At 35.3% G+C, this 25,975-nt stretch overlaps 1 protein-coding gene and 1 pseudogene across 8 annotated transcripts in view; one reads left to right on the top strand and one right to left on the bottom strand.

The window, feature by feature from the left end:
* The window catches only part of Nfat5 (nuclear factor of activated T cells 5), a 76,821-nt gene that overhangs the window by 24,562 nt on the left and 26,284 nt on the right, over nt 1–25,975 (top strand). For 4 of the 8 annotated variants that reach the window (XM_005345403.3, XM_026778607.1, XM_013353756.1 and 1 more), the window contains 3 exons: nt 2,099–2,224; nt 17,268–17,826; nt 22,724–22,916. In XM_005345403.3, the coding sequence (XP_005345460.1) occupies nt 2,099–2,224; nt 17,268–17,826; nt 22,724–22,916 (878 nt within the window). Of the gene's footprint in view, nt 1–2,098; nt 2,225–16,756; nt 16,819–17,267; nt 17,827–22,723; nt 22,917–25,975 lie in introns of those variants that run through there. The other 4 variants (XM_026778608.1, XM_026778611.1, XM_026778609.1 and 1 more) reach the window with 4 other exon arrangements.
* LOC113455485 lies at nt 13–1,234 on the bottom strand (annotated as a pseudogene).

Genomic DNA, 25,975 nt, shown 5'->3' with positions numbered 1-25,975 from the left:
GCGAAGAAAGTGTTACGTATTGTCATCATCTGATTCATCTTCTCAAAGATTCCTCAGCCTGTTTCTCTGCTTTCTCCTTTATATCTTTTAGAATGATTCCATATTCCTTTAGTTCATTCTCAAACCCATCTGAGCTCTAGTTCAAAAGCTTTATCCTCAAAATATTTTGCAACTCCTTTAACTGTACCACAGGAAGTAATTTCTTTCATCAGAAGCTTTTTTTCATATATTTTTTGCAGCTTCTTGGCTTTGCTAATGGTACAACCCCAATAACCATGAAATACCCTATAGGTCGATACATATAGAGCTGTGCATCCTCTTTCATACTGTAAGATCTAACTTGAAACTGCAGCCAAAAGGCTTAACAGTGATGTGTATAAGTGTGTACAGATATGGCCACTCTACAAGATTTTTAGAGGAGTGTTTCAGCTAAAGTTAGAACTAATGTTGGGATGCTTCTCGTCTGCTAATGAATGAACATCTGCCAACAAACCTGTGGCTGCCACTCTAATATGTTGATCACCATTAAAGAATTGCTTATTGGAGCCTTCTTCTTAAAGATAGATTTATTTATATCTATCTATCTATCTATCTATCTATCTATCTATCTATCTATCTATCTATCTATCTATCTATCTATCTATCTAATCTAATCTAATCTATCTTCTAGACAGTGTTTCTCCGTAGCCTTTTGGTTCCTGTCCTGGAACTAGCTCTTCTAGGCTGGCCTCAAACTCACAGAGATCTGCCTGCCTCTACCTCCCGAGTGCTGGGATTAAAGGTGTGTGCCACCACCGCCCGGTCTTCATAAAGTTTAGAAAGGACTTATTTTTCTACCCCAAAGATAGCATAGATGTCTTTACATCTGCTCCCAATAACTGTACTGCTGTTTCTCACAACCTTCATAGCATATTCATCTTGAAAACTCTACCATCAGGAGAGAATTTTACTCTAGATTTTTACTCAAGATTTTACTTGATTGTCCAGGCTAACCTGGAACTTAACTGTGTAACTCAAACTGACCTAAACATTCCTTCTGCTTTGGGCTCCCAAAATGCTGGAATTACTAAAGCATAAACCTGGCATTACTCAAAGCCAGGCTCCTTTTCTTTCTGGCTTGTTTTTGTTTTGTTTTTGAGACATTGTCTCACTCTGTATCCTTTGCTGGCCTGGAGCTTGATCGGTAGACCAGACTGTCTTCAACTAACAGACTGACCGCCTTTGCCATGCGCATGGGCGTGCATGTGTGTGTGTGTAAGAATACATTTAAAACAGTAAAATTTAATAGTTGTTTAACCATCACCTTAATCTAATTATGGAACATTTTTTATCATCTCCTAAAGTGTTTTTACTTACAGAAAGTCTTACTTAGTAAAGTCTTAGCAGGGGCCTGAATGTTGGAGGGAGCATTTTCTCTCAGAAGCACTTTTTTATTTGTTTAGTTTGTTTTTCAAGGCAGGGTTTCTCTGTGTATCCCTGGCTGTCCTGGAACTCTCTCAGGCTGGCCTTGAACTAAGAGATTCTCCTGGCTCTGTCTCCCTAGTGTTGGTATTAAAGGAGTGCCTCACCATTGTCTGGCTCAGAAACACTTTTTGAGGGGTAGTTTTTATTTTTGGAGATAGCGTCTTCTTCCTGTATAACCCAAGCGAGTCTGGAATTAACTTTGTGAGTCAGAATGGCCTCAAACCTATGGTTTCTGGTCCTGCCTTAGCTGCTTGTGTTAGGATCACAAATGGATTTCACCTTCCCTGCTTTTCCATTTAAATTTATGTGTTTGTGTCTGTAAACCTTTATAAGTTTTTGTATTAAGATTTTAGTTTTAGCTAGTTTTAAAAATATATGTTTTTCTAGAGATGATCTTGAACAAATAAAGAATAAAAGTAAAACCAAAATCAGAGTAGAAACAATGGAAAATTCATTCTTCAGTTTTTAATAAGATTATATACTAAAAGAACAAATACAGCTAATAACTGTTCACAACCTTCATGATACAGGTTTTTTTTTGTGAATTTATAATTCTCAAAAGAGAAAAGATACTTATTTCCTGTACATGCAATTAGGTTATTGACTGACCTTCAAATTTTTTTCCTCCCTACAGAATCTGTCTATGATCTTCTCCCAAAGGAGTTACAGTTACCTCCACCTAGAGAAACTTCTGTAGCATCAATGAGTCAGACAAGTGGTGGTGAGGCAGGCTCGCCTCCTCCAGCTGTAGTTGCTGCTGGTATGCATTACATTTTACTTCACTCATGAAAACTAGGGTATTATCTGGCCTACATGAACAGTATTGGCAAAGTTATTTCAAAAAGAGTATGATTTGAGGGTTTGTTTTAGAAGGGTTTAAAGACTATACCCTTTAAATTGAAAGGTTTTCAATTTTTTCATTTTTTAAAATGTATGTATATATAAAATTTTTAAATTTTGTACATTTGTAAATGCTATTTCCTAAAATGGACTTTGTGTTCAGATATGGGAACCAATTTAAAATGACTGTTGAGTGCACATAAATTGGTTAAATACCAAGCTATGGCTAGAAAATGGTATTTTTTTTTAAAGACTTGCTCAAAGGGAAAAATGTTATATGATCTGAAAAAGGACTCAAGTTCTCAAGTTTCTTTTCTGTTTATAGGGATGTAGCTATAACCTTTTTCCTATATTTAAATATACATGTGGCCTGATTTATTTTAAATTCATGGAAAATAATAAAAAAATTGAGTACTATATGTAAATACACTCTCCAGTACCAGTGAAAAGCATTAAAAATGTTTGAAGTTTGTCAAGTTTATTTTTACTCAGCTCTCAAATCATACACTTTATAACTATAGTTAAATTGGTTCAGACTTTTCTTTGAATTAGGATAAAACATGACAGATAAACTAATATGAAAAAAGTCTTTAATAATAAATTAGTATGAATGATTTCCTTATTAGCTTGCCCAACTATAGTACTTTAAGAAGTTGGGTTTATAGGATGCTAAATGTATTTGCTTTAGAAAAATGGATACATTATTCCTACTTTTCTGAAGGTTCTATCTTTCCTATAGAGGTTTCCTGCCTTGTGATACTTGTTATCTTTTAAAATGGTATTTAAAGTCCATCAAAACATTCACAAGGAAAAATCAAAAGGGAAGGCTGTAGTCCTAATGGCAGTATTGGTACTGTGTTCTAGCAGCAGGTATTTAATTTCTTATATGCACTAACCTTTCTCAAGCCAAACAGTGCAGTATGAAGCCTTCTTGGTTGAGGGCAGGAGAGATTTAAGCATGATAAAGAAATATTGGCCCTTCTCACTGTTCATGTGTGGCCAGACATTTTCTAACAGTTTCTGTGGATTTAATTGTGAATTAGTGCATTTTTTTTATGATCAATTTGATAAGATGATCTGGTTCACTTCATATCTACCAGATTCTAAAGTGGCTCTGAATATTCTTTTTTTTTTTTTAATTTGGAGCTTAAATCTAGTTTTTAAAGATTGAATCATAAAATAAAATAAAAAATATTTTAAAGGAGTATTGTTTCACTTTAAATCCACACGTAGAAATTGACTAACTGATTTCTTTTGTGTCTTGAAATTGTTTTTTTAAGGACATTTTGAATCTACATAGAACTACAAGTCTGTTTCTTCTGTGCTTTTTAACATCTGTTTACAGTAGTAGATCCAGTTCCTTTTAAAAGCTGAAAAAAATTAGCTAAGTTTAGAAAAAGAACAACACTTGCTTTTAAATAGCACTACATGTTTCAGAAATTCTTATGTGTAAATATTTAAAGCCCTTGATTTGGGGTCACTAATGAAAAGTTTCACCTTCTGTATAGTTGAGAAATTCCTTCCAGGTAAATTAGATTCAAAGCAATGAGTTGGAACATGAAAATAAAAGATTTGACCAAAGGAAATATTCTAAAACTATCTCTGTGTATATATATAAATAAATATATAAATGTATTTATATTTATACCTTGGGATTAAACTCAAGGCCTCATGCATGATAGGTAGGTGCTCTGTCACCAAGATAGACCCCAGTAAATTCTTACTATCTTGAAATCATTGGCATTATAAAAGTGGTAAAGAGAGTAAAAAGGTAACTTTGAAAGTTTTCATTTCACAGAAAGTTTCTGTAATTTAAATCCAAGTAATCAATCTTTTAATTTGCAATTCTTCTTTTTTAGTTTATTTTATTTTCTGATGTCTTATTAATCGAAAAGACTCTTTTATTATATATTGTTAAAGATAAGAGTTTAAATTACAGAGTAGTAGTTCTAGGGACATCAGTATGTATTATATGTGAAATCATTGGAGCCACAATTTTATTTATCAGATTGATAACTTTGGTGATGCAACTATCAAAGAGAAAAACTGGGAATATATTACCAAGTTACTCAGTGTCCTTCTGACCAAAAGCTTGATAGCTAGGGAAAATGCACATTAATTTAATATCTGATGTTTTAAAAACAAAAATCTGTAGCATTTGCTGTTTACATGTGAAATGCATAAAAATGATGACTCTTGATATAGTTAATTCTTCAGAGTTTTGAAGGAGCTGGATTGGCTGCTATCAGGTATGAGGGCCTGGTGGGAACAGACTTCTAGTTCTGCCATAAAGGTTTGTGTTTCACACATTTTAAATCAGTTTAAATCTTAAAAAAATTTAGAGACCGGGAATATGTATGTTCATGACATTCTTTATTATTTATTAAAAATGTGTTTCTCAGATTCACCAATTTTTTTTTCTTTCTGCCTCACATATTACTGAGGGCATAAATGAATGTGATGCTGCTGATCCACAATCCAGAATCCTGGGTAAAGGGTGTTTCTCAGTCCCTTTTAATTTGTTAGGATTTTGGTCTTTGTACTATTATTCCTTTACATATTCTAGTATCTTCTTCTTTTTGCTTTAGAGACGCAGGGTTAGGGTGAAGGGAGACGAGGGTAGGAGGCCTCTCCTCTTCTATATGAAGACCAAGTCAAAACCTTTCATTAGTTTGAAATTTGTTCACCTGCCTGAACACAGAGAAACCCTGTCTTGAAGAAAAAAAAAAAGGGAAAAAAATTCTTTTGGGAAACTAGTTAAGAGTTTGAAGTTTAATATGTCAATAAATGACAGATTCAGAAATAAAAACTTTAGATCATGTTGCAGGTTCCGTAGGTAGGTAGCTATGACAGAGGCCATTTCTTTAAAAAAAAGTCAATGAATTAATTGTTGCACGAATAATAAAAACTCAGAGACAGATATTGGGGTTCAAGCTGAAGATCAGAAGACCAAAGCAGCCAACCACTTTTACCTCTACCAAATCTTCAGACTGAAAGGGCGAGATCCTGTCTCCAGGAATCCTCAGACTGCACACTCCAGTGAGTTCCTGTCTCTCTCCCAGTTTATATTCCCCTCTCAACCCAGCCACATCCCTCCCTCCTTGTCTCCACTTCCCTAGTGCTAGGATTAAGGGTGTGTGACTCCCAAACACTGGGATTAAAGGTGTAAACCACCACCACCTGGATCTGTTACTGGATCAATCTTGTGTCAGTCAAATTAACCTTGAAATCTGTCTGCCTCTCTCCCTAGTCCTTGGATTACAGGTGTGTGCCACCACTCTGGCCTGTGTGACTGACTAGTGTGGCTGCTTTGCCCTGTGATCTTCAGGCAAGCTTTATTTATTAAAACACAAATAATATACCACTATAATTAATAGTATTAGCAAAATAAGGAGTTGACCAACAAGTTATAGCAAATCAAATATTATTTTTAGGCTTTTAGATTTTTTTTTTCTTTTTGTTTTTTTTCGAGACAGGATTTCTCTGTAAGCTTTTGGGAACTTTCCAGACCAGGCTGACCTTGGACTCACAGAGATCTGCCTACCTCTGCCTCCTGAGTGCTGGGATTAAAGGTGGGTGCCGCCACCACCCAGCACATTTAGAGTTTTTAATCCTGAGATTTGTTTATAATAATAAATCTTTCATGGAAATCAGTATTAACTATCTTTTTTTTTTGTCTCAATTTAAGAAATCAGGTCTAGTATACATATAATACCAGCATTTGAGAAGTGGTGGGAAGATCAGGGTCTTCTCTGCTACATAGTGTATTTGAAGCCAGCCCTCCCCCCACCCCCAACATGGGACAACTGCCCTCCCCCCACCCCCAACACAGACACCAAAAAAAGTCAAATTAGTTTGTCTGTTTTCATTTGGGGGATATTTGATAGGCATTAAATTTCTTAGTTTATATTTAGAATAAACTGCCTTCAAACAATGGGGGTTTCCCCTCCCTTTGCCTCTAGGGTGCTGGGATTATAGGTATGTGCTACTATACCCAGCGAGCAATTCATTGTTCACCTCAAGAATTTGAGTTAAAAATCTTTTAATAGCCTTCAAGGATGGCTGCTAGTTTGAGGCCAGCCTGGGCTACTTAGGGTGATTTTTCTGTCTCAAAAAAAAAAAAAAAAAGCAAAAAAACCTAAAATAACAACAAAGAATTGATAAAACTATACGTTTTATAATTCAGTGAAAAGTTAATAGCTAGTGTACAATTCATTGTTTTCATAAAGTTTATATTTTACTTGAAGTAATTATGTTAGTATTTATTATGCATGTATGTGGACAGGATCTCAAATTCCCTATATAGACAAGCCTAGCCTGGAACTCCAATTCCTCTGGCTTCCAAATTCTGGGTTACTAGTTTGTCTTTCTTAGAAGCAGTATAGCCTCAGTATGCTAATTCACAACGTAGCTTTTTAAAACATGTATAGATAGCTACAGTCATAAAGCATGTACAATAGAATGTCTCTTGAGGTCTATGGAAATGTTGAAAGTGATTAAAGACCTTATCTCAGATTTGCAGACTCTGTGTAAAACCTTGTTGCATTGGTGCATCTCTGTAGCCCTGTCACTGCGGCAGAGTGTGTGTGTGAAAAGACAGGTGGGTCTTTCAAAGGCTCCATGGTAAGCCAGTCTAGTCAAAAATGAATGGCAAGCGAGTCCCCCAAAAAATAAAAAATAAAGTGGAGAAGTGATTGAGGAAGATTATCCTGATATCAATGGCTGGTCTCCATATATACTTCCACATTAGTGAATACACCCCCCCCCCAATACATCACACATAGAGAGTCTCTGTTGAATATTTCCATTATTAGTTCAGTGTAGGGTTTTTATTCTGTTCTATTTTGGTTTGGTTTTGGGTTTATTTGTTTTGTTTTGGTAATTTTTAAATTTGTTCTATAACATTTATTTATTTATTGAGGAATGTGTTTTCTGTGGTGTGCTTGTAAAGGTTCGAGGACAACTTTTTGGGAATTTCTTTCATTTTATATGGCCCAGGATCAAACTCAAACCCTCAGGTTTGGCGGTGAGTACCTTCACTTGCCCAAGCCATTTGATGGGCTTTTATTATTTTTATTTATTTATTTATTTGAGAGAAGGTCTCAGATAGCGTTGAGCTATGTAGGAGAGGATGATCTCAAATTCTTGATTCTTCTGACCCTCCAAGTACTGGGATTACAGACGTGTGTCAGCATACCTGGATCAGGGTAAAATTTTATTGTAGCTTTTTTGTTTGTTTAGAAGAAAATGAGCCAAGGTGTTTGTGTTTTTGTTTTATTGTTGTTCATTTTTATATTTGAAGTTCTCTTTGACATCCTTGGCCTGTGAAATTTGTAAGCCCCACACAACTTCAATCAACCACTTTATTGGGTTTCTCTCCTGGTCAGTTTTGTCCCAAGTTGACATCAACCTTATTAGGTTTATATAGTTCTCAGCATAAAGAGCCTCCACCAACTTGACATACACAGGCTCATTATAATTGTATATTAGCATACAAAGGTGTTCTTTGGCACTTGTTTAAGGTTTTAAAAGCTTTGGGAATTCTACATGTTATGCTCTTTGAGCCATCTTCAGCACCTCTAATAAAGCAGTGCTAACATCCAGCAGCAATGCCTTCCTTGGCCACTGATGGTGAGTTGTTTATGAAGTAGAGGTTTGATTGCAGATGAGCCTTCACTTTTGCTGACTTGGCAATATCACAGAAAGGATAATTAGTGAGTTTTTAATGATGTAATTTAAGTTTGTAACTTTTTAATATCTAAGATACAAACTTTTTAAGAGAACCTTTTTAGGTTCTTTGAATTCTATGCTATGGCAGTTAATAAATTTCAAGTATCTAACAAGTATTTTCTACATTGAAACAACCTGTTGAGTGAGTGCTATTTATACTAAAGAGGACACTAGAAAATTAAAGATCTGTAACCAAAGAACAGCTATGCTTTAAGTCGTTTTAGACCTATTAATCATCTAAATTAAAACTATAGGAATTTGGGGCAGGGGTGGTGTTTGTGCATGCCTTTAATTCCAGCTCTGTGGAGAGAGGGTTGGTGGCAGGTGGATCTCTGAATTCGAGACCAGCCTGTAGTTCCAGAGAGAAATCCTGTCTCAAACAAAACAAAACCAGTAATCCCAGTACTCAGAAGCAGAGATAGGAGAATCTCAAATACATGTAAGACTCTCTTAAACAACAAAACAAGAGCTGACATGTAACTCAGTGGTCCAGTGTATACCTAGCATGCACATGGATCGGAGATCAATATTTAGTACCCAGAAAAAGAAAAAAAAACCAAAATAACAAAAAGCCAAGGAAGAAGGTGAAGAAAATGTTAGAATTGTGTATCATTGCAGCTGTATCTCAACTCTTCTAGCTACAAGTACCTTTCTTCTTTCTTGATGAAGTTGTTGTACTCCTTGATGGATGCTAGGGCAGGGCTTAAGCTTTTTTTTCACTCAGTCATGTTTCACTCAAAAATATGTTTTACATGGCCTCAGGTATGTAGATGCATTAAATATATATACACTAATAATATTAGTCATAACATAATTATAATAAATCATAAATTCATTTTAAGGCTGTGGGTACAGTTCGGTATAGTGCTTATTTAGTGTATTCAAGGCCCTGGGTTTAAATTTCCTACACTGTGTAAACTGGACATAGTGTCATACACCTGTAGTCCCACACCACATTATTGGAGGTGGAAGCCAGGGGATTGATTAGAAGTTCAAGGTCATTCTTTGCATACAGGGAGTTTGAGGCCAACCTGGGCTACAATAAAACACAGCCCCCCCCCCTTTTAAAATATGATAGTTTTGCAGAGTTGACTAAACACTTAAATCTTTAAACTATATTTTATTCATAAGACAAGCAATCTCTGTTTTAGCATTATTTTTTTTTGAGGTTGGGGGGGGTCTCACTATGGATTCTAGGCTAGCCTTGAACTTACAGAGATCTGCCTGCTATTGTCTCCTGAATGCTAGGATTTGTTTGTTTGATTTTTTGTTTTTGTTTTTCTTGAGACAGGATTCCTCTGTATAGCCCTGACTGTCCTGGAACTTGCTTTGTAGACCAGGACCTGCCTCTGCCTCTTGAGTGCTAGGATCAGAGGTATGCACCACCCATTTTACATCCAGTTGTTTTGTTGAGACCCCATCACACTATCAGACTGGCCTAGAACTCACTATTTAGCCCAGTTTCTTAACTCTTAGCACTTTCTTAACTCATAGCAATCCTCTTCTTTGGCCTCTAAAATGCTGAGATGATAGTCATGGGCCAACCATATCTAGTTGGTAACTTTTTGAAAGACCTATATGGAAGTATGTGGCCACTGGTATGACAAAGAAATTAAAGGTAGTTGGTATTTGTTGTTTTGTTTTGAAATAGGATCTTTGTTATAGCTTTAAGTGCTTTGTTCAGAATATGTCTCCTCTTAAGAATATTTGGATAAAGGCGCAGCCTAAAATTTTTTTTTTTTAGAGATTAGCCACTTTTTTTAAAAAATTTATTTATTTATTGAGGATTTCTGCCTCCTCCCCGCCACTGCCTCCCATATCCCTCCCCCTCCCCCGATCAAGTCCCTCTCCCTCATCAGCTTGAAGAGCCATCAGGGTTCCCTGACCTGTGGGAAGTCCAAGGACCACCCACCTCCATCCAGGTTTAGTAAGTTGAGCATCCAAACTGCCCAGGCCCCCCCAAAGCCAGTACGTGCAGTAGGATCAAAAACCCATTGCCATTGTTCTTGAGTTCTCAGTAGTCCTCATTGTCCGCTATGTTCAGCAAGTCCGGTTTTATCCCATGCTTTTTCAGACTCAGGCCAGCTGGCCTTGATGAATTCCCGAAAGAACATCCCCATTGTCTCAGAGTGTGGGTGTACCCCTCGCGGTCCTAAGTTCCTTGCTCGTGCTCCCCCTCCTTCTGCTCCTGATTTGGACCTTGAGATTTCTGTCCGGTGCTCCATTTGGGTCTCTGTCTCTGTCTCCTTTCATCACCTGATGAAGGGGGATGCCTATATGTTTGTCTTTGGATTCACCTTCTTATTTAGCTTCTCTCGGATTGCGAATTATAAGCTCACTGTCCTTTATTTATGGCTAGAAACCAAATATGAGTGAGTACATCCCATGTTCCTCTTTTTGGGTCTGGCTTACCTCACTCAGGATAGTGTTTTCTATTTCCATCCATTTGTACGCAAACTTCAAGAAGTCCTTGTTGCAGCCTAAAATTTTTAAACAACCACACAAAATAGAGCATTCTGGCTTATGGATTAGATTGCATTTATAAACTGGAAAATATATTGGTGAATATGAGTTAACCAAAGTTTTGGGTAAAAAATTTACATGCATTTATCTGATGTTAATAATTAAATTTTTAAAGTTTATCTTAAAAGATGATTATTATAGCATGTAAACTTATATTGGGTGGGAGACGTGTGTGTGGGAAATTGAAACTGTTTTAAACATGTAAATTGATCAATCCTACAGTTTTTGGGTTTTTGTTTTTTTGTAAAGTAATCTGCATTGCTTATTTTATATGCTGGGATGCTAGTTGTTTTTCTATTAATACACTTAACTTGCATTCTAGCTTCGCCATTCAAACACAGGCATCGTGTGGTGGGTTGTATGACAGTGTCTTCAATAGTGAAGACAAATAGTACCAGAGACACTTAACCCATCCAATCTCACCCAGGGTATAGGTCGGTCTTGTTTTCAGACTTCTTTATAAGTCCTGTTTTCTTTCATTCTTCCTTCCTTCCTTTTTTCCCCTAAATAGTGGATTGATACTGATTGAAACTAAATCTGTTTGTAAAGTTTTAAACTTTACAATAATTTATAATAAGAAAAGTAGAAAATGAAGGTTGGCATGTAAGGTGTTGAAAAAGCAGGTTTGCAGCCACTTTGTGTCTTCTATGTTTCAGTTTATTGATAACACAAATGTCCTTAGAATTTTTTCTGAGTGTCTTGTCTTTTTTTGATCTGAAAATAAGACTCACAAATATATCTGGTGACTTTTACGAGACAAGATGTTTGCCAATAAGACAAATATTGCTCCTCATCAAGAATAACCAAGATTCATAGATCAGAAAGTGTGTACCAAGTGCCTATATTGTTTTTTAGGAATATTTTTGAGTAGGCAGTAGTTGCCTCCTTCTCTGTTCCACTATTGGTTTGCATAATACAGTACAGAAGGTCATGGCCTTTGTAGTGACCTTTTAGAAAATTCAACTAATGTGCACAAGATAGTTGAAAATGTACAAATATATGTGCATATTTAATTGCTAGGATCAGATCTGAACTCAGGGTCTTAGTTAAATACCATTTATGGAATGATATTTTAAATCAGTGAAACCTGTTTATTTATTTTGAGGACTTTAAAAAGTTCTGATTTCAGAGCTCTCTCCAAGTATTTTAGATCAGATAAAATATAAGCCCTTTATAATGTCATTTTAAGCACTAAAATGTTAATGAATAACTTGTAATTGACATGACCCATCTAGAACTGAATTCTTCAGGTTAACGAGTAGTTTAAGCAAGAGATAAATGAAATAGACATACGTTTCTTTATGTGATAAAACTTAAAATCCAGTTTTTATTTTTCTAACAAATTAGATATTTGTATATTCTGGCATATTTATCTGACAAATCTTTTATCCCAGGCACTTTGAACATTCCTGGTGGCCTTTAGTGATGTGTCACTTCTCTTTGTAAGGGGAGTGAAGCCAGGGTCGCATGTGGTAGGCATTGCTCTGCTACTAAGCTGTGTTCTAACTCCCTCTATCAGTTAAAAGATGGCACACAGGGCTACCACACCTGACAACTTGAGCTGGATTCCTGGAACTCACACGACAGAGAACTAACTCACAGTTTGTCATTTGACCTCTAATTGTATGCAATGACATGAGCATATACACATAAAATAAATGAAGAGATAAATAAATATAACAATAAATTTTAACTTTAAAAAAAGAAGCCATATGCATAGTTCAAGTTCATTATCATGGGTGACATTTAATTTGCAGAGAATAGGACACAAGAGACGTGATGTTGATGTTTTCCTCACAGAGATTTACCTGCCTCTGCTTCTCAACTTCTGGAATTAAAAACATATGCCACGATGCCAAGATTCACTTCCTTTTTAATCTTTAAAATTAATATATTCTCTTGAGGTTATAAATTTTCACCAGTAAATTGTAGACTGATAGGGTCAGTTTTCCTTTTGGTTTGTAATATTCTCTGTGGTCACAGGAAGTATTGTTTATCTTATATAGATTAGGCTAAGTTCAAAAATAGTTATTTCGCAGAAGAAAATGAAAATATATTCATGTGCTACTTAGATGATTCAATGAGTTCAGGAAAATTTCCATGTTTATAAAAGATAGGTAAGAGACTCAAGGAACAAATAAAATTGTATAATTAATCATGGAAATACATTATACCTATTTTGCTTTGTACGGAAGTAAAAATGCTTTTCTGGGGACCAGGGTTTGGGTCCCAGTCCTCACATGGTGACTCACAGTCGTCTGTAACTGTAGTCTCATGCAACCCAGTGCCCTCTTCTTTTGACCTTTGTGGTCACTGCAAGCATACAGTACAATGACATTCATACAGGCAAAACACCTATACACATACAATAAAAATAATTCTCTTAACACATACAATAAAAATCTCTTAAAAGAGAAATAAAAGCATTTATTAAAACATTTTTATTTGGGGGTCTCTATATTTTTTAATATGTAGCAATTTCACAAAGACTGAACAGTCCTAACCGATAAAAAATAGGGTCTTTGCTGCTGGGCAGTGGAGGCACGTGCTTTTAATCCCAGCACTTGAGAGGCAGAGGCAGGTGGATCTCTGTGAGTTCTAGGCCATTCCAGTCTACCAAGTGAGTTTCAGGACATACAGAGAAACCCTGTCTTGAAAAGCCAACCAACCAGCCAGCCAGCCAACCATACAAAAGGGTTTGTACTGAAAACAGATCAGGGAAGTAATCACCATATTTTCTTCACAGGAACTTATAAATAAAAATGAGTATCCAAGGCCAGGGTGGTAGTGCACAGGTGCAACCTCAGCACTCAGGAGGATGCAGCAAGAAGAGGGCTGTGAATACAAGGCCAACCTGGGCTACATAGCAAGACCCTAACTCAAAAAAAAAAAAAAAAACCAAAAAGCGGAGCACATTCGCTTAATCACAGCACTGAAGAGGCAGCAGCAGGCAGGTCTCTGTAAGTTCCAGGCCAGCCAGAGATACGTAGTAAGACTGCTTCAGACAAATCACCTCCCACCAATGAAAAAACGAATTGGAAAAAATATGTACATAAAACAAGCAAGGCTTTTTATTGTCACTTCAGTTCTGTAGAATACCAATTAATTTTTTTTGTTTGTTTTGTTTTGGTTTTTAGAGATAGGGTTTTACTGTGTAGCTTTGGTGCCAGTTCTGGAGCTGGTTCTTGTACACCAGGCTGGCCTTGAACTCAGAGAAATCTGCCTGCCTCTGCCCTCTGTGCTGTGATTAAAGGTGTGCATCACCACTGCCCAGCTCCAACTAATTTTTTGAATGATTACATGTTTATAGTATTCCCAGAAATATTCTGTATTACTTTTCTGTGAATGCTTGAAATTGACAGGCGAGTGTTTAGAAATCTAAAATGTCCTTGTTATTGTTTTATCTTTACATTTTAATGAAATAATGCTATGGATTTTTTTCATGGTAATTTAATGCTAATATGTAAATAAGTAATTGTCTTACATATATCTTTAGGAAATGCTGTTGTAGTGCTTTCTGGAGGAAGGGGGCAGGTAGTTCTCTATAAGCTCTCACACACTGCTGCTGTAATGCTTATACAATCTAAGCATTTTACATTTCAAATACTAAATCCTTTTTAATCTTCAACCCAGCTTGTATGCCAATTTAACTTAATAGAATTCAGTATTGATCTAATTGCTTATAATTGAACTTCCTGTGATCCCCTCTTTGAGTTTAATTAATTTACTAGTACAGCAACTCCAAACTCAGGAAACATTTACTAATTCATTATAAATAGTTTTGGTTTTTCGAGACAGGGTTTCTCTTTGTAACAACCCTGACTCTCCTAGAACTAGCTCTTGTAGACCAGGCTGGCTTGGAATTCACAGACATCCATGTGCCGCTGCCTCCCAAGTGCTAGAATTAAAGGCATGCACCACCACTGCCTGGCTATAAAAAGTATTTTAAAGCAGAGAAATGAGTAGACAATGAGGTGATGCATAGGACAAGGTCTGGAAGCCTCAATCTCAAGTGGGAGTTTGGCCGTGCCTCTTTCTTGGGACATGGTGTGTTCTTGTACACTTTCCTGGATATCTGAATTAAGAGACTTCCATTATATAAATAGGATTGACTAAATCTTTGACTGTTGTTTATTACTCTAACCCCCAGGCCTTCTGCTACCTGGAAGTTGGAGGATGGGTGAGCACTAACCCTTTGAGGACATAGTTTATTCTTGTGGCAACCAGACTCTCCTACCATCTTATGTCATTTAGCAACTTTCCCCAGATCACATTATGAATACAGTCTCAGGCGGTTGAAAGGTGTTTGTTATAAATTAAAACTAAAAAGCAAGAGAGACGTTGTCGAGAAAAGCACCAAGCAAACAAAACCCATCTTTTGTCTTTATCATTTTGAAGTGGAAAGCCAAAACTTTAACCACAGATGCTTATTGCTCTATTTAATGTAGGAAGTTGCTAGGAGCTGTAAGCCAGGAACCCTGGACCAAAACAAATATATAATTTGCTGTTGACTTCACTGTGGCTTTGCACATATATACTTTCCCTTTGTCCTTGGCAGGGATGCTTGTATTTTGCATTCTTGTGTGCATGAAAGTTAAACTCAGAAAGGAGGAGGGGGGAAGTGCTTTAGAAATACAAGTTCACAACATTCATGCTGCTTTGTGTCATCTATTGCAAATAGTGCATACTGTCTTCTAGTGTTTCTCTGAAAATCAAGAATATAGACACAACTATCATAAAATTTAGGTTCATTTATAACTAATAGTTGGAACAGATGGAGGAACATTAGATATATCTTTCTTGTTTTGTCCAAAATGAGTATCATAGCATTTTCCAAATGAAAAAAAAAAAAAGGAAAAAACTTTAAACCCAAAGTGGCTACAAATCAGCTTCTAAATTGTCATTAACATTAGCATCTAGATTTTGTAGTTTTTACAGATCTTTAGGAATATTTATTTACTAAGAAAACTTGCATTAATGCATGATATAAAATTAATAAATTTTTCTTTAAATTGGAATGCAGTTTAAAAGTGACTGAATTTTCTAGTTTCAGCTGCTGCATTTGACAAGGATACAAACTAAAAAGTGGAACTGGTGTCATCTACTCCTTCAGGTTCTTTGTCTTATGGTAGTTGGGAGAAAAATTTTGAGTGTGGCATTACATAGATCACATTACAGATGGCTAACATGACTGTGCTCTTCAACCTTGACAACAATGGAAAATTTGGGGGTGGTTGTCATTCTTTCATGTATTTACATGTTTTGATACGTACTTTCAGTTGGATTCAGTTAATTTACTAGCACAGCTTTTTATTATCTAAACATTGAATTTCTTACATTTTTAGCACTATAATTGACAATGAATACTGTGATTTCAATAATGGTACATCAACTTAAATAATAGTACATCACATTTAAATTTTCATCGTACAGTTTTAAAACTGGCATAAATGGCTGTGGACACAAATTTAAGCACATTACCAATTTTTCTTTATGCGTTCAATTATATCTTGTACACAATAAAATAGTATTTTTGAAATTACAGGTAACGTCCAGCCTAAGCAGTGTTAATGTGTCTGAGTTTATGCTGTTAAGGGTTAGAGCAGCATTGTTGCCAGCACTACTGCTAGCTGCCACACAGACTGTTCTGCAGATATTTATGTAAATCTACTTTTTTTTTGCTATGCATACTTGATACATAATTGAAAATATTTTTATAGGAATTCTGGTGTTCTAGAAATTTTCATGCTTAATTTTTTTTGTTAAACTTTAGACAGTAAGATGTACTATTCACTACCATATATAATTAGCAGGCCTTTTTAAATGAGAGCTAATAGGTAAGGAGCTAATTTTTGAGCACATGAGACTTTAGGAAAAGTCCATCTAGTAGCCACCCTTTGCTGCTTTTTATTCATTCTTAAAGGATGGATTTTTTTTTTGTTACTCTTGGTTTTGATGTGCTATTTTTATCTTTGAGATTCTCAGTGGCCAACCTGTTTATCTTCTACAACCAAGCATGTTCCCATTAAGTCTTCCTCACCTCTCATGGATTTTACAGCTATAGTAATGGTACCAGTTCCATTTTGCCTCCAGTTCAGTTGATTATCTTTTTTTTCTCTATTTATTTTTCATTTTATAATTGGTATCTGGAATAATCAGCAGCTCTTTTCTCATTTATTTTCTCATATTTTTATTCCAGGATTTGCCTCTGAAGCAGGGAGTGTCTGCATTAAAAATGACCTGTAGTTCTCTGCTTCATAGGTTAGAAACTTATTTTAATATTTTGTGGCTAAGCACAGTCCCACTTTTCAAATTCTATAATGAATTATTTAATTGGCATTGAATGTGGACCACAAACATATGTATTTCACATTGGGGTTTTCTGTATTATTTTAATGATTAAAATTCAACAGAACATTCAGCTGAGGCAATAAAAGCTTTATTCTGGCTTTACAGCTTAAAACACTAAATTAGATTTTTAAAAATTTAACAATTATAACAAAAGTAAAAATGCTATTTGGGCATTTTTTAAAAAATTGTATTTCTTAGGCTTTGTATTGCTTAAAGCATTTATATTCTAAAACTTAACCAAATTCCAATTATTCGTTTGGGGAAAACAATCACTTCACAAATCACATTTTCATTGGGACTGCTAGCCAGCATAGGTGAAAACATGTATAGTGTATTTACTCTTGGATTGTACACTGCAGATGCTTCTTCAGCTCCCTCCTCTTCCTCCATGGGCGGTGCTTGCAGCTCCTTTACCACCTCTTCCAGCCCTACCATTTATTCTACCTCAGTCACCGACAGCAAGGCTATGCAAGTGGAGAGCTGCTCCTCAGCCGTGGGGGTAAGTAACAGAGGGGTAAGTGAAAAGCAGTTAACCGGTAACACAGTTCAGCAGCATCCATCAACCCCGAAGAGGCACACAGTGTTGTACATCTCACCACCACCTGAGGACTTGCTGGATAACAGTCGGATGTCCTGCCAGGATGAGGGGTGTGGATTGGAATCTGAGCAGAGCTGCAGTATGTGGATGGAGGATTCCCCCTCCAACTTCAGTAACATGAGCACCAGTTCCTACAATGATAACACTGAGGTACCTCGTAAATCACGAAAACGAAATCCAAAGCAGAGGCCGGGGGTCAAACGACGAGATTGTGAAGAATCTAATATGGATATATTTGATGCCGACAGTGCCAAAGCACCTCACTATGTGCTTTCTCAGCTTACCACGGACAACAAAGGCAACTCAAAAGCTGGAAATGGGTTGGTATCCACATTTTTTAAAGTTCTATCAACATTATGCAAAACAACAGTAAATCATTCCCAAATTTTCTTAATTCTCAGTTCAAATTTGCATATAAAGCAAAAAATGCTAATTTTATCCTTGAAGTACATGAAATTTTCAACTTAAAATAAATTTTACTAGAAAAAAATAATTTGAAAATAGCTGTAGATTATAGCAAAGGAATTTTGTTCTGGGTTATGTTTAGGGGTAGTAGAAAAGATAATCTGTTTTGAAATAACTTAAACTTCAAATGGGCTTATTATTTTAAAAGAAACAAGCAGCAGTGTGATGATGTTAGCTAAAACACTTAAATGTTCTCCAGAAGCTAATTTGTTCTTTTAGCAGTTTATTTCATATGGTTCATTCCATTATATTTTTCAAAGAATTTTATGTTTTATTTTTGTTTTTCATCTTTACTTGATGAAAACAAGAAAAAAACAAAGATGACTCAATTCTCATATAGGCGCCTCTGTTTGAATCTTTTTTTTCCTTTGATACATTTTTCTAGTTCAGGACTTTTTAAAAAAATTGTCCCTCTACCCTCTGGATTCTGTTTCTTTCTTGAAGGATGATAAAACAGGATCATGGGTACATATTTGAGCTTTCTCTTTCATCGGTGCCTTTGGTGCACTGCTCACCAAATATATTTAAATGGTTATATTACAGAATATTCCATGGAATAATACAAATTAGCATGATTTACTTTAGGATTCCTTTAGTGTTTTAATTGTAATATTTAGTTGCTAGACTTAAATTTTCTACAGTGTATTCAGTAAAATTTAATTCACTAGTTTTTAAGGAGGCAGACTATGATTCCTTAGGTGACCCAGGATCACTTGGATCCATGCTTGCCGCAAAAAAGTAAAAAAGCATGAAATGTTAGATTGGCGTACTCTGTGATGACATCTTTGATCTGTTACATTAAAAATCCAACTCAGTATTATATTTGTTGTAGTAAATATTAAACATGTCCGCAAATGATTCCCTGTGTGCATTATAAATTCGTAAGTCATTTAAGCAAGAATTAGTTAAGTCTATACTCAACATGTTTGAAAACCCATAATAAAACTCATTTCCTTATAGTCTAACCTGAAAATTAATTTGAAAAAAATTTACATACTTTTTTCCTTTATACTTTTATTTAAAACTTCTTTAGAATGCTATGCTTAAATAATTTAAATGATTTACAGTTTCAAAAAGTCTAGATTAGGCAATTTCCAAAAGCAAACAAGATATATGGCCATTCCTAGTATGCCACATTTTAATAGTCCAGAACTTGAAAAAGGAGTATTTACTCAACTATAAAATGTAGGTTAAGGCTCTGAAACATGATGAACACACCGAGTCATGTGAGGAAGTGTGACTGACGGTACAGATCTGAATGTTGTGTGGATGCCAGGAAATGCATGTGTGCTTATTTGGGCTGCAGTGGAAAAGGTCTTGATAAATTTTCAGAGAAAGGTATTTTCCTATTTGTACTGAAATAATTATTAAAATTACCAGTTAAGAACAGTAAAGTTTGGACTTGGGGATGGCCAGCATCAAACAGTGATTTACTGTTGCTGGTTGAAGAGATTTCCTGACCTGCTTTTTTCTGCTTCTGCTTTTGTATGATAGATATATCTTAGAAATGATTTGAGGTTACCAGGGAAAGTATAGTGACATTGGTCAAGACAAACCTTTTATGAAATAATTCATGAAGCAGAAACTCCATCAAGCAGCAGAAGAAATGCCCATCTTCTTAGGTAATGGAAAATTATTTGACAATAGTATGTGGAAATGATGAAGAAGTTTAAAATTTGAATTTATAAGAAATATATTGAGGAAAGGACGAAACCAAATGTAAAATACATGGACAACCATTCTTAATCTGTAGTTGGAGCTAATTGCCTATTTTTCCAATGATGAGAAAGATGTTAGAAACATGAAACTTTGAAATGCTTTGAGAGATAAGTAATACAGTCTTCAATATGAGGTGACAACAATTTGCAGTTTATATAATGCTAAATATTTATTAAATGAACTTTCAAGTGTGCTGCATATAGAAGTTTATTTATCTTCATGATGCCGAAAGTCTTGATAACTGATGGACAGAAAGACAATTGCTTTTACAACTAAAAAATTAGAGCTTATTAAGGAAACATCTGTTTTCAAAAAGTTGCTTATTTGTAAATATTGCTGACTGTATCAGTCTTAAATTCTTCAACTACTGTCCTGAGAATCAACATTACAGTTTCATCTAAAGTTCTAGAAGTCTAGATATATCATGTGCATCTGAAAGTCATTTAAGGCCTTTTTGTAGTGAAAATTATTTTTATGACTTAGGCAACCTGTAGGAATATCTAGCACAGAAGGACCTGAATGTCATTCTAAGACTTCTACGTAGAACATGACACATGACGTTGTCTGTGGTAATTGTCATTTAGATGTCACAAGCCTTTGATGTCTAGCCCTGCAAAAATCAATCAACCAATCCCCCATGTAATGAATTGCTGCTTGCTTCCTTTTTCTGTTTTACCTTAACAATTAACAAATTGAATTGCTACTCTTCTAAGAATTAGTTGATCTTTTTATTGTTTTACATGTCTGTAGATACAAATACACATGTTTTCCATTTTTTTTCATTTAAACCTAGAGAATAAAGAGAATTTTAGAATATAATTTCAGGGCCAGGCATTGTAAGTGGTAAATTTGTGAAAACCCAAGCAAAAGGGAGGCTGAGGTAGTGGGGTTTTGAGAGGGAGACCAGCCTGACCTGTCGTGAGTTCAAGACCAGTTTGGGCTGTATAGTAAGAGCTCTCTCTCAAAAAAGGAAGGAAGGAAGGAAAGCAGAAGCATTTTCAGTATTTTAGAATTTTTTTTATTACTTTCTTGTGATTTTTTTTGTGTGTATTTAAATATTTATTTTTTTTAGCACATATTAATTCATTCAACAAATATAGATACTTATTTTATAGGAATCATTGTTATTTACTTTCAGAATACTAGCTTGAGTGGTATAAATATAAAAAGCACAGCTGACAAAATTAGTTGTCATCATTCAAATTTTCTTAGTATTTCAGTCTAAAATTTATCATTTTTTATTATGACTAGTACATATGAACTATAAATATTTGAAAATACAAGAAAGTAATTCAGTCACTTATGTAAACTGCTATTATTATGCTATAATTTCTTTTAGTTCTTGTGTGTGTATATATATCTATATTTATCTATATATACATAAAATATGTGGGACATATTTTTTCATAGTTTCACAATACCTTCCCCCCCTTTGGTAATAAGATGAATACAAACAGATTATTATAGAATCTTGTGTTTAAGACATTGTACACTCTTCAAACATTTGAATTCACTCAGAACTCTAAAACAAACAAACAAACAAATTTCTTGCCCCCATTGTTCTGGCTTCAGCCTGGTACTTTTATTCATAGATTCATTCCTCTAGGGCCTTTAAAATGACTTACACATACAGGTAATCTTTCACTTAGTTGTGTCAGATTTTTGTGAATGGCATTTCTTGTCCAATTAAGGTCTGGTCTTGCCCATCTCCTTATTATAGAAGCTCCTTTTTCTCTTTGCTTTTCTTGTCCATTTTGTCTTCCTGTTTGCCTTCATCAGCAAACATCCTATGTGAACTTTCCCTTGCTACTGAATTCTTTATCAGTGCTATCCTTTCCCCCACACTTCTGCCCCTTTCATAGGTAGTTTGTTTATTGAATGACTGCCTTTTCCTTTGTTCTTATGGTTGAACAATAGCTTGGTTTACCTGGATTGGTAAAGTATGGGGCCAGGTTTAAAGCTGTTCTTTGATTTTAAAATCATATTATTCTTCTGGGAACCCAGTTACTTTATTGTGAGTGAAAAGAACGACAGGCCCTGACTTTTCAAGGACATACATGGATGATTTTAAATCTACTTCATGTTTCTTGGAGGGGGTGGGGGGGTGTTGTGTGTGTGTTTGATTTTATTCTGCTTATTTCTATCAGGTATTTGCATTGCATTAGCTACTTCATTAGAAGCCCTAATCACAAATTTGGGTATTATAAACAAAAATATGCTTAAAACAGTCTTAGAACCAGGCATGTGTCTGAGGTAGGTGATCTTCAATTATTGAGCAGCTTGAAGACAGCCTGGGATATATGAGATCCTGTCTCAAAAACCTACAAAACAAAGCTTCCACAATTAAAAAAAAAAAAAAACAAGTAAAATTACGTTTGCTATAGATAGAGCTCAGATAAGATTTTTTATTGAACTTTTACCATTTAACCAGTCACAGATAAAAATAATCTGAAAAAATCACACTTATAAAGTAAACCTCATTCCCAATAAAAATTGAATCACTGATTTTTTTTATTATAAATTTCTCATTTTGATTTACTGAGAAAGAGATTCAAAAGGATATTTCTGACTAATGATTGACATATACCTCTATTGTCAGTCTTTTAGGCCTTCTGTATGTTGGCTTAGTAGTTCTTACCATTCCCTTTTTTTCTTTTGCTTTGCAAATCTGATTTAAAAAGTAATCATAATCTTTAGTTTTATATAAGACTCATGTGTGATTTTTACATTTCATTTTAACTGAATTGTAGTGTGAAAACAAATTATTGCATTGTTTTCCTTCTACCACCCAACGGTTTTTTTCTTTTCCCTTTCCAGCTTTCTTTTTCATGGCATTTAGTTATACTTGGCTCAAAAATATTTTAAAGATACTTTGGTTATATAGGATGTTCCTTCCTTTAGAGTGTATTCTATTTTATCAATAATCTAAACAGTTATTTTCTATGTTATCGCCCGTCTGTTTCTTCCTTTAAGTAGCTTTTGCAGAAAACGGTTTCTGATATTTTCTTCCCATGTTGTGCTTTGGTTTCTCAGAACATTGGACAACCAAAAGGGAGCTGGAGTAAAGAAGAGCCCTATGTTGTGTGGACAGTATCCTGTTAAAAGTGAGGGGAAGGAGCTGAAGATAGTTGTACAGCCTGAAACCCAGCACCGAGCTCGGTACCTGACAGAGGGCAGCCGAGGCTCAGTAAAAGATAGAACACAGCAAGGCTTTCCAACGGTGAAGGTACTCATTTTATTTTGTAATGTGTGCATACTGAGATACTTTGTGGGTAAAGGTTTATTCCCAGAACCCGAAAAGAACTGGCTCTACTTAGTTGTCCTGACCTCCCCACACCCATGCCACAGCACAAACATGCCCACATACGTGCTCCACACACACAATCATCAAATAAATGAATAAATATAAAAATAATACATATGTATGTGATGAATTTCCTTCAGTTTTATTATTTTAATATCAGAAAAAGCTTCCTGGAATAGAAGAATAGAATTATTAGTTAGCTCAGTATAATAGAAAACAAATGTCTAATTGGGTCATAAGCCAAATAATATTTAAATAATATTTGAATTGTTTGTTTAGCTGCTTGGTTTTGGTTTTTTAATGTTTTACTATAACTCAGGAACTCAATAAATATAGTCCAGGCCAGCCTTGAATTCATGGCAAGCCCTCTGCCCCAGTCTCCTGAGTGCTTGAATTATAGGTATGAGCCAACATGCCTGGTTAAATTTTAGTTAGAAAGATGAGAATTTGTTCTGAAAAGAAAAAAAATATCTGCAGTTTATCATTTATTTTCTTTGTTTGTTTGGTAGTGATAGTAGATTCATCTGAAAATATTTAAGAAGAAATTTTAAAGTGAATGCAAAGAAACATAGCAGAAATTACTAAGAACTTAGCCAGACTTGTAGCATATACATTCATTCTTTCATTCCTTTACTTATTTTTTCATTCATTCATTCATTCATTCATTCATTCATTCATTCATTCATTTTTGTGTATGAGTGTTCTGTCCATATATACAAATGCATGCCAGAAGAGGGCATTAGATCCTGTTATAGATGGCTGTGAGCCACCATGTGGGTGCTGGAAATTGAACTCCGGACCTCTGGAAGAGCAGCAGAACAGTTTTTTTTAACTCTTTCCACTCTGGGGGCTCGCACCCAGCTCCCAAATAAGTACACGGAGACTTATTCTTACTTGTGAATGCCTGATCTTAGCTTAGCTTGTTTCTAGCCAGCTTTTCTTAAATTATCCCATCTACCTTTTGCCTCTGGGCTTTTACCTTTCTCATTCTATATACCTCTCTCTTCTTACTCTGTTACTGACTGTGTTAGTGGGTGGTTGGTCTCTGGGATTCTCTTCTTCTTCTTTTCTTATTCTTCCCTCCTCTCTTCTATTTTATTAATTCTCTCTGCCTGGCAGCCCTGCCTATTCCTCTCCTGCCTAGTGATTGGCCATTCAGCTATTAAACAAATCAGATGTTTTAAACAGGCATACAGCTTCACAGTGTTAAACAAATGCAATATAAAAAATGCAATACATCTTTGCATCATTAAACAACTATTCCACAGCATAAGCAAATGTAATACATCTTTAACTAATATTCTACAACACTTAACCTCTGAGTCATTTCTTCAGCCCCTAGTAGCATATGCTTTTAATTTCCAACATTTAAGAGGCAGAGACAGGAACTGGAGAGATGGCTCAGTGGTTAAGAGCTCTGACTATTTTTCTAGAGGACCAGGGTTCAATTCCCAGCACCCACATGGCAGCTCACAGATGTCTGTAACTCCAGTTCCAGAGGCCCCAACATACATACACATAGACAAGACATCAATGCACATAGAAAAATTTTATATATGAGGCAGAGAAAGGCAGAGCTCCATGAATTGGAGGTCGGCATGGTCTCCATAGAGAGTTCCAGGCCAGCCAGGAGTACCAGTCTCAAAACATAAGAACTTGGAAAATAAGAGTTTCAAAGATATCAGAATTACCTTTTAATAACTTTAACTTGTAGTAAAATTTTACTACTTGGTGTATTTATTATAAAGAAAGTTATCATTGAAAATATGGACTGTCATTCATTTCACACTTGAATGAAATGATTGAAGCTCAGGATTGGGAAACTTGTCTATGATCATTTATTTACATCAGTGTTACTGCTCTGATCCATCTGCACCCAGTCCCTCAAGTCCAGGACACATAACAGGCAAGAGAGAAATTCAAGTTTTGCTTTGTGTGTGTCTAGCTGGATAGTTTAGTCGTTTTGTCAGTCTTCTTAATCTGATTATCTGTCTTTAAATTCTGCTTGGTTTAAGTACTTACACAGTTAAATCCATTAGTATTAGATTAATTGCCTCAGTCATAGGAATGAATGACTGCCCTGAGCAGTTCATTTACTTACTCACTCAACAGACACTCAAAAAACAAACAAACAAACAAACAAACAAAAAACCCAAATTTTTTACGTTTTCTGTTCTCTGCTAAAATATTACATAATCAGTCTGTAAAGGGAGGCCAGAATGGATACATGTTTCTTTATTTCTTTAATTATTTTTATGATGATGATCATCTACTGCAAAGAGATGCAAATATAATGGGATAGAAAGATGTGGCATTTTTGTAATTTTTTCTTGCATTTTTTAATCAACAGCTTCAGTGTCTTTTACTATAAAACAAGATATATATATATGAACTAACATTTTTTTTTTTATGAGAGTTTTGCTAGAGACTTATAGTGATCATGTATCTGACCATAGATGTTCTGGCCCAGGATTTCATGAAACAGTCTTTAGAAGTGAACTTCATTTTTCTGTCATTTCAAATGCTTTTCTTCTTAAACTGCTTCCGTAGTAATAATTTATCATATATATTCTCATTTGATGATGAAGACGTTTTTGTTAATATAATTCAGTGGTGGTAGCATATCCCAAGTAATCTAATCTGTATACTGCAATTGCGTATCTATTCCCATCTGCTTATATAAATAGATTTTGTGATAGTTTAGCTTAGACATTTAAAGTAATTTAAAATGTAGTTATTGTTTATTTTTCTTTATTTTGGTTGTGAGCCTGGCCTTTGATGGTTGAGCCACCTCTCCAGCTCCCCCTGCATACTTTATTTTTTTGAGACAGGACTCTCTATAGTTCTGACTATCATGGAATTCACAGAGATCCACCTATCTGTACTGTGCCACCAGGCTTGACTGCAATTTTTCTTTTTTTTTTTGGTTTTTCGAGACAGGGTTTCTCTGTGGTTTTGGAGCCTGTCCTGGAACTAGCTCT

Source organism: Microtus ochrogaster, chromosome 4 (assembly GCF_000317375.1).
Source record: "Microtus ochrogaster isolate Prairie Vole_2 chromosome 4, MicOch1.0, whole genome shotgun sequence".
In the NCBI taxonomy this organism is placed as follows: domain Eukaryota; kingdom Metazoa; phylum Chordata; class Mammalia; order Rodentia; family Cricetidae; genus Microtus; species Microtus ochrogaster.
The sequence above is the reverse complement of the archived record's forward strand: the minus strand, read 5'-3'. Positions and strand labels throughout refer to the sequence as shown.